The following is a 9,557-nucleotide window of genomic DNA, read 5'->3' as shown; positions in this document are numbered from 1 at the left end:
TGAATTATGAGTAAAATAAAATTTGATCAATAACCATGTCTGGTATTTGGAATTGGGCGCGTTTAGTTGGAAATCAGGCCCTGAACATTGAGTTAAAATTTCAAAGCTCTAGAGCTAACCGTTCTCGAGTTTTTAGGAACAGGGCATACAAATCTATAACTATAAGTCTTAAATTTGTCCTTTTATTTATTTATTTGTATGTCCTGTTCCTAAAAACTCGAGAACGGTTAGCTCTAGAGCTTTGAAATTTTAACTCAATGTTCAGGGCCAGATTTCCAACAAAATGCGCCTAGTTCCAAATAAAACCTCCCCACTCCCCCAAGGGTGTTAATTATTAACATTGATAAATAATAAAGGCTTATTATGGATTTAACCCTTCTATCGATTTGAAACCGGTTAAAACAATCTTTTTTCATCTTTCATTTTCTAGGTGAAATATCCTCGACTTTTAGAAGAGGCCAAACAGAGGAAAAAAAATAAAAACATCGAAACCTTTTACAGAAACATGAGAATATTTGCAGAAGAAAAGACTATTGTAGTATTTGACGTTAAATATTACGGTATATTTTGTGGTAGAGATTATCTTTCGTTAAAGGATAACTCTGAGGACAAAATGTACTTAGGAAAGGAAATTGTTTACAGTGTAACTATGGGAGGCACTGTTTTAAAGAATGCGTCACTCTTCAAGCAGGAGATAATTCGAGCCAGGTAGCAATAGCATTAGTTGATAATTTTAAATAACGGACGAAAAAGCCTTTGTCCGAGGTTATGTTCAGTAACACTCAAGAGACGCTTCAATAAATCATCTTCCCAGGAAATTGCCAAAAAGTAGTGTTGCGGCTTGCCAATGTTCGAAAGTCGAAATTCCCATTGCTGCATGGATAGTAAATTTCCCACTAATTCCCACACCCCTATTTAGCCCACAACAAAAACTCAACGGAAAACATGCCATAATTTTAAAACATTTTGGAAAATGAACTTTTTAAAATTAAATTTTATTGAAATTACAATTTTTAAACAGTTTGGTTGTTAGGCCTATGCATTGATTGATTAATTGTAGTATTAGGAGGCGCCTAATTTTTATTATTTATAAAATCCCAAGATTCAAGATAATACACTGCTCTAGAAAATTTTGAGCTTTCTATTGATAGTCAAATTTAAAAAAATTAAAATTCCCACAAAATCAAAGTTTTTTAAAATAAATTACCTTTTTCCTACAGAGCCTAAATGGACCCCAAAAATTTCCCACAATCTGGCAACACTGCCAAGAAGTAATATTTCCGAGAGCCAGGACCTGCAAGTCACTGTTTATAAAGTCCTTTTTAAAATAATGGAAATTTTTCACCTTTACGGCAGCTATAGGAGCAACAAATACAACACCCCACACGAGGAGAACGCAACCCGTCAAAAGTCGTGCATTTTCTTGTGTACAGTTGTCATTGGTTAGACGCTTTATCGCCTGCTGCCCTCGGAATGGGAAAATTCGGAAATTTAACCCCCTTTCAGCGTAAAGGCTCGTCCAATGAAATTTGTACACAGCATTGCGTTAGCGTGTTTAAAGGCTAGCTGCGTTCTCCTTGTGTTTGTTGCTCCTAGACGGCAGCAACAAGCGTTCCTTTTTAATAATCAGGTAGCTTTTTTGACTTATTAAGGCTTGGAAAAAACACGACGTTCTGTTTGCAGATGAAAAGTTTCCATTATTTCCACAACCACTGTATTAACAATACCTTGCGGGTCCTGGCTCTCGGAAATATTACTTCTTGTCCTGGGAGGATGATTTTTTTAAGCGCCTAGTTAACTTTGAGTCCGGTTTCTTACTAGCTGTTCGGTAAGTATAACAGACGCCATTACGCTAAGAAATCAAACTTCTAAATCGAACAGTAACTTAATACCTCATGTTCTTGAACTGATTTTTTCTTACGTATTTTCTAATTTTCGTTATGTAATTTACTTTTTAATTTGTTACAGGCAGCTATCATTTAACGAAAATGGTTTCAATGACATTTATATGAAGAAAGATCCCAAACGAGGATGCGACAAGTACATGCACAATCCCGATTCGACAAACGTCAGCTTTAAAGTCTCCACACTCGAAGAATCATACAGGATTTTTATTATCCTACTTTTAACTTATGTCTTCATATTATTTATTCAAATGTTTGAGGTTCTTATTTACATGAGGGGTGGACAAATTCTCAAGTTAAAAGATCGCCATTTTCAAGATTGATTATTACATGGAGCCGCCCCATTAGCCTTTTCAATTTACAAAGAGCCACGTAGCGGCCAATGTAAGGCGATAAATCACAAAAGCAGACAAAAACCCGGAACCTACTTACCTTTCTACTGAAAATGCTAATTGACTAATTGTATCACAAGTCTGTAATTGTGTTCCATAAGCATTCGGCTACTTTTACAATTAGTATATAATATTTCTGAATAAGTGTGACACTTCCTATTCTTCACATGTAAAACCTTTATTGAGAGCTCCGAAAGGGGAACGACGTGCACACTGCAAATCCCAGTGCGCCGATGGACGCAATATAAATATATATTACGTCCATGGTGTGCCTCGAAAGGCCGGAAAACAGGGTCACAGCCCCTTATGACACGCTGTTCGCGCTATAGCGGTCAACGCATTCGTCAGAGTTTATATGTATTAAACATATTTATATAGTTTTGCCATAGAAGCAGCTAGGATAGAAGCTAGAAATTTGAACTATGAACTAGCTAACAGATATGAACTCATTTAGTATGACGTCACTAGTCACTAAAAGTTGGCAACACTGTGTTCTTGAATGAATGGGTTTTTTGAATTTCCCTATAGTCATGAAGTTACCAGGCTGTTACTATTTATAATAAAAACCTAATTTAGTTCTTTTAATGTTGGATGTTTTTATTGCCTTCTTAAGATAGTTGATTTTACAACAATATGCAATCCTTCGAGAGAAAAATATTCCGCTCGGGGCGCTCAATTCATACAGAAATTTAAGATTTTTGTATACAATCTAAAAGCGGGCAATTAAAACTTATTCGTATTAAAATTGTATTTTAGACATTTTTACGAAATTACCTTCGACAAAACTTGTAAATATTAAAAAATTCACATGTATTGAATTGCAAAAGTTGCTGATATATAGGTGATATTTTAAATTAAGCGTATAAGAAGCGTTAATAAGAGAGAAGCAGTTTTTAGAGGAAGGGTTTTCGTATTCGGTGGTGACTTTTTCGAACGTTGTAGTTGGAAGACGCGTTTTAATAGTAGCGTGAATAAGATAGTTAGCCTGAGCACGGACTTTACTATAAGAAGTCACTTTACAATAAGAAGTCCGTGGCCTGAGTTGAAAATCAGTTTCCCGCCCCACGTGGTAATCTGCTTAGGTACCATGCGAAAGAGAAGATTCGAGAACTTAAAGGGGCTCCAAATTTCGGTGGCAAAAAAAAAGAATATTGAGCACAGAGATCGGTGGACTCTGAGCTCTTAAGAGTCCGAGAGCTATTTTTGGGCGCGAGCTCGACTCTTCCGGAGAAAAGAGAAGAGCGCGAGCGCGAGCTCCACTCTTCCGGAGAAAAGAGAAGAGCAAGAGCGCGAGCTCCACTCTTCCGGAGAAAAGAGAAGAGCACGAGCGCGAGCTCCACTCTTCGGGGAAAAAGAAAAGAGCGCGAGCACGAGCGCAGCCGCTAAGTATAAAAGAGAAGAGCGCGAGCGCGAAATCAGCCTCTGAAAAAAAAAGAGAAGACCACGAGCTTCAGCTTCTGAGGTAAAAGAGAAGAGCTCGAGCGCGAGCTTCAGCGCCGCCCTTACAGAGCGAAATTTAAAACAATTGATTCCCGCCTTTCTTCACGAATCACATCACGTGGTGCTTTTTCTGAATGTGAATTTCCCAGAATCTATCGGCCTCTGAGAGAGGGCGCTTCTAATTACGAGCAGACCGCGAGCTCTAGTTCTTCCTCTCAAAAGAGCGCGAGCGCGGGCTACCCCTCTTGTACTAAAAGAGAAAAGCGCGAGCGTGGGCTCGCCCTCTTGTACTAAAAGAGATGAGTGCGAGCGTGGGCTCGCCCTATTTTACTAAAAGAGATGAGCGCGAGCGTGGGCTCGCCCTCTTGTACTAAAAGAGATGAGCGCGAGCGTGGGCTCGCCCTCTTGTACTAAAATAGATGAGCGCGAGCGTGGGCTCGCCCTCTTGTACTAAAAGAGATGAGCGCGAGCTCGGAAATTTGGTTTTTGCCTATCTCATTTGAGCATGCTTTTCATCCCCTCCTCCCAACCCCTCACTCGGCCTTGGCAAGTTGGCAGAGTCAACCGTAAATTTCGCACTTTACTGACTTTACACACATTTTGCCACCGAACTTTGGAGCCCCTTTAATAAGTAAAGATAAAGGGAATGCAGGCTCCATCTACGATAAATTAGGGTGCTCAGCGGAGGGCGGGAAATTTGAATAAAGGCATACGTTGCAAGCAGACACACTGACGTGAAACATAATTATAAACTATATGGTTATATGTAAAACGATACTCTTGCTCAACGTTTTTTAGCAGCGCAAATTTAAAATTTTACTAAATTAAAATAAATGTAATGTACATTTTAAGTAATTTTCCTCTTTTGGTGGTTTTTGGAAGCTAACGAAGAGGTAATAATGAAACATTTGTTCTATTCATTTTTCTCTCAATTTATTTCACTTCAAAAATCGATGGCTACTTTGCTAAGTTCAAAAGGCTTTTTGGAGGGAATAGAGAGTAATAATTAACCTACTACAACATATAGATTTAATTAAAAATACTAAATTTGTAATTTAATTTTTCCATATTACCAAAAGAAAATGAACCGAAGTTATCAGATCTATGTTGGATGCGTTTTCCTTATGAAGTTACATTTTGACCTCGAATTTGAAATTTTGCTCGCCGATACTAGGCCGAAAAACAGTTTTGTTTTTATGAAATCATTTTTTATGCATAGTGCAATTTATTGCGTCAAGAAACGGGGATGGAAATTAGCTTTTATTTGATTAGATTTTCTCATCGTTTTCATAAGGAAAACGCCCTCCGATTCTGGGCGCTATTTCGATAACTTTGGTTCATTTACTTCTGATATTACTAATTAATTTGTTAAAGAATTATAGCTATAGATGACTAATTTAATTTAATATAAATTAAGAACAGCAAATATCTTAAGTAATCATGCAATTAATTTAATTATTATTTCAGTTAATAAATTTTTACTAATTTTTGTAAATTTATAAAACACAATTTTGCAAATGTCTTATAAATTGCGAAATGATAGTATTACTAATTTAGTAAGCTATTCTACTAAATTTATTTAATAGTAATTAAGTTAATTGTTAATTTACTATGTAAAATAAAGTTGAACTACTTGTAAAAACTACTACTACTAATTGTGTACTAAACATTTTAACCTTACGATGACTCTGAATAGAGTGCGAAATGAATTGTATATTTTTAATTTTTAACTTTTTTTTTACATATTATCCCATATGTAAGCAGCCATTTTGGTATCAATATTACTAATTTACCATATAACAAATTTATATATTTTATCCTGGGGCAGAAATTAAATGGTTATCACTTGTGCTACAAGTCTTAAAACAGCCTATTGTATTCTGACATATTTCTTATAGGAAATTGGCAGCATGTTATCCCATTGGTAAAACATAATTTTGTAAAAAACCTTTTTCCAGATGGTAAAATATAGACTCAAACAGGATAATAAATCTGGATGATAATTAGGAATTCAAAGACAACTACACTATCTTTAGAACATTAGTTTATTAGTATAACCTTCCAACAACTCCCCCATACCTCAGCAGTGCTAACCTTTTTATTAATTAATCAAGCACCTGTAGGGAGTGCTTCCACAGTTGCTTGTAGTGACAGTTATGGTAGACACTTATAATTAAATAAACTAAATATACTGCAAGGAATAAAAATTGCAACAACATAAAATCTAGCAATGCCAATTGCAAATGGTTTAGAATGTAGTTAGATTGAGTCTTGCATATTTCTTTATAGAAATTCCCTGCATATTCCACCATTATGTAATGAACTAAATATACGAGGGATAAAGACACAGTCACTATAGTTTTTAATAACAGAAAATATGGAAAACAAAAACTTAATTTATAAACCATTAGTTTACTCAGTAGCGTAGCTACCATGGGTGACACCCGGGGCGGATATCATGGTGTGCTACTTACTAGTCACACCTACCCAAATGGGTGGCACCCGGGGTGGACCACCCCCCCCCCTCTACCTACGCTACTGATTTCACTAGTCATATGTAGTTAGGTATCAAAGAAACACCATTATTATACAAGGGTTTTTTATATTATAAATATTTGATAAAAATCTGTTAATACAAATTTTTAGTTGTTTAATCATCATATTAGTTTTTTGTTACGTTTTAGGGTGAAGTTAACTACAGCGGCCTCATTGCATTTAATATTCATTTTGCGTGCGCCTGATAGACCTTAATGTCATGCAGATAGCGAGGGTATTTTTTATTTTGGTCAGGTTCTAGATTATTCTATTGTGTAATATATAATTTTGTGGTCTAGACCAGAGATGGCAGTCACAACATACTTTACTTACTTTCCTATAATTTTTTCTGGGCATCTTTCATTTTAATCTGATAGGATTACAAATATGGTTGTGGATTTAGTCAGTGCTCAAAATTGACTTAATTCACGAGCCGGAATGTGTTTCCTTTCAAAGCTTCTGATTATTCTGAAAAACAAGAGTTGTGCATTAAAAGATAATCTTTAAGAACCAAATCGATATGTGGAAACATTTTACGAAATGGAATAGCATTCCGGTTAATTCTGGTCCATTTCGAGCACTGGATTTAGTTAAAACACATTATTATTAGCAGTGGCGTAGATAAGGCCCCCGCAGACCCCGCAGTGCGGACGGGCCCCGGAGCTTTAGGGGCCCCTAATTTCATATCAAAGTATATACTAGATATCGGATAAAATTCCGAATATTGTTTTGCGGGGGGGCCTCGCGGGTCTTAGCTACGCCACTGATTATTAGTTAGTTAAATTGTGACACAAGCAGCGTTTGGATAACTAGGAACTATGGAAGATCGCAAGAGCTATTTCAAAGGAAGTACACTAGAGAACTAAGGTAGGAGCTTCGCAGTTTGGGTAGATTCTGACACACCTCAATCCACTTGAAAATATATTAAAATTAAATATAAATTACACACGTTTTTGGAAGAAATAAAATTGTATCTGGAGGAGAAATTTAATCTGGACAAAATTTACATGGTTTCATATTTTAGAACATTTATCTAATTAGATAATTTTAAAGACAAAAGTAACGAATAAATTAATTTTTAAAGCGCTAAATTAATATTACCAGAATCCACTTTAGCCTTTAAAAAATATTTTTAGTGTGATAACACTTTCTATGAGTAATCTCTTTCCTACTACTTAATTTATAGCTACTGTCCATTATGGTGAGTTATAACCAAACCCTCTCGGAGCATTCCAGATTTCCCAGATTAATTAATTAATAACAATTTACTTGTGACAGTTGTAGCTTTGGAAGTTTGACAATTTTAGAACCACTCAGAAAAGGCCTATGATATTCTTTAGTTATTCATGACCTTCTAAATTTTAGTAACAGTAGGGATTTATAATTTTGGTAAGGGTTTTAGGCACTGAGAGGTTTGGGGGATAAAAGTATCAAACTCATTAACATAAGGGTTATGGGCCTGCTATAAAACCCCTCAAAATATGGCATATATGGGTTATTACATCTATACATTCATAGGCGTTACTATTAATTATGAGACAATAAGTCTCAAAAATCATTCAAAGATTTAACTAAACCAGGGAACCAAAATAGGCGTTCTTTTGCCTGATCATCCACCCAGGCAAGTCCTTCTTTGACTAAATCTTCGAGGGCTTTTACTGCCCTTTCATCAGTCCATTTTAAATTATTTCTTATGCATGTAAGAGAAGTGTATCCGCTGCTTTTTTCAGCAAGTTCTAATACACTAGTTTGGTCCATACTCAATTCAGCTGGTACCGACTGAATAATATATCGACCTTGAGTTGGAATGACACGAAAACCTTCACCAAGTACTTTAACTTTGTCAACCGCTCTCATAATATCATCATTGGTGATCGTTTCTTGTCGATTTGGATTGCTTCTTGATTTACTAACTTTCTCTTTCAACTCTTCTAAGCTCATAATTCCGCCATTTTTCTCTCTTGTTGCCAAACAAACTTCAATTATTTGAACTCCTAACTCGTAATAAAAATCTCCAACACCGAGCATTTTTGCCCAAAATCCTTTGCTTGACGCTAGAGGATCCACACCCACAGTGGCACACATCTCCTGAAACTGCTTTCTAAACTGTGAATTTTTTCTTATTTCTTTTTTGTACTTAGTTGCAAATTCTTGAAGCTTCTCGCGAAATAATTCCATCTGCTTTCCCATAAACTTCACTTGATCTTCAGAAATTTCAGAGCCAACATCTTTAAATCTTGCTTGTGTTAACTGGTGCTTTTGCACAGCTCCAACACCCACTCGTCGTCTCATTTTGTAATTACCAAGTATTCTGAAAAAAAAGAAATTAAACACAGGTATTTATGAAAAAGTTTTTCTTTAAGATTACCTGTATGACAAATTCAAATTCCTCAAAAACTTTCAGCACAAATTTTAAAATGAGATTTTGTAATATGATTATAAAATTGTATTTAAAAATATGTAACTAATGTTAAGGCAAATTATTTTAGAAATCTCTTAACATATTATGAACTTAATATTTTTTGTATAATTAAAATTTTTAATTGTAGTTAACATTATATTTACTCGTCCAACACTATAGGCTTTCATTGATTGACAACGAGGCTCTCCTAAATTGCTGATTCGTGACCAAGCCACAGAAAGATTGAATAACAAAATATACTACCGTAGTAGAACCATGGTAGAACGTTTCTTACTTTACAATTCCAGGCTATAGTGAAGCTCACGAAAAGATATGATTAATTTTAGACGAAAGTAACTCATACAGTCTACTTGAGAGGATTGTTTTTACCATAAATGTATTCCTTTCAACAATGAATATCGAACTATATAATTACTCTTTCTACTAATTGGGGCTAAGATAGGTGGTTCACGAAACGGTTCCCGGATTGTGCGATATAAGCATAGAAGGTGTAGTCGGGCCAGGGCACCGCGCCGCCCCGCCTTGGTTTTTCCACTTTGCCAGGGCGCGCCCTGCCTATTTATTTCATCTTGCCAGGGCGCGCCCTGCCACTTTTTTCCAACTTGCTAGTTCCCGCCTTGCTTCTATTTCGTAAATCATGAGCACTGCGACCTGCGTACTAGTTCGTATAAATATTTTGTTTATTAATAATATTGATTTTTAGTACCTTTTATCCATTTAATAAATAATCTTCACGTTTCCTACTTTACTGCCAGCCTTCATATAAATCCGTCCATTTACTTTAGTTCGGTGGCAAAATGTGCGTGAAGTCAGTAAAGTGCGAAATTTACGGTTGACTCTGCCCACCTCTGCCAAGGCCGAGTG

At 35.9% G+C, this 9,557-nt stretch overlaps 1 protein-coding gene across 2 annotated transcripts; it reads right to left on the bottom strand.

Annotated features, from left to right (window-relative positions):
• Nucleotides 1-7,251: 7,251 nt before the first annotated feature.
• On the bottom strand, nt 7,252-9,087 carry lsn (vacuolar-sorting protein SNF8). Of its 2 annotated transcripts, none has more exons than XM_090174489.1 (2): nt 8,968-9,087; nt 7,252-8,582 (listed from the first exon to the last, which is right to left on the bottom strand). In XM_090174489.1, the coding sequence occupies exon 2, from the start codon at nt 8,561-8,563 to the stop codon at nt 7,820-7,822; it is 744 nt and encodes a 247-aa protein (XP_090030615.1). In that variant the 5' UTR covers nt 8,564-8,582; nt 8,968-9,087; the 3' UTR covers nt 7,252-7,819. The 2 variants fall into 2 exon arrangements, with proteins under 2 accessions (XP_090030615.1, XP_090030614.1); XM_090174488.1 differs by lacking the exon at nt 8,968-9,087 and adding an exon at nt 8,640-8,914.
• Between the last annotated feature and the right edge of the window lie 470 nt (nt 9,088-9,557).

This window comes from Leiobunum rupestre, chromosome 5, assembly GCF_980474605.1.
Source record: "Leiobunum rupestre chromosome 5, qqLeiRupe1.1.hap1, whole genome shotgun sequence".
Taxonomy (NCBI): Eukaryota; Metazoa; Arthropoda; class Arachnida; order Opiliones; family Sclerosomatidae; genus Leiobunum; species Leiobunum rupestre.
This window is presented reverse-complemented; position numbering and strand designations above follow the sequence as displayed.

Excerpts from the sequence above, each read along its gene's own strand:
- lsn (XM_090174489.1), bottom strand. The coding sequence starts at position 8,563 with ATGAGACGACGAGTGGGTGTTGGAGCTGTGCAAAAGCACCAGTTAACA.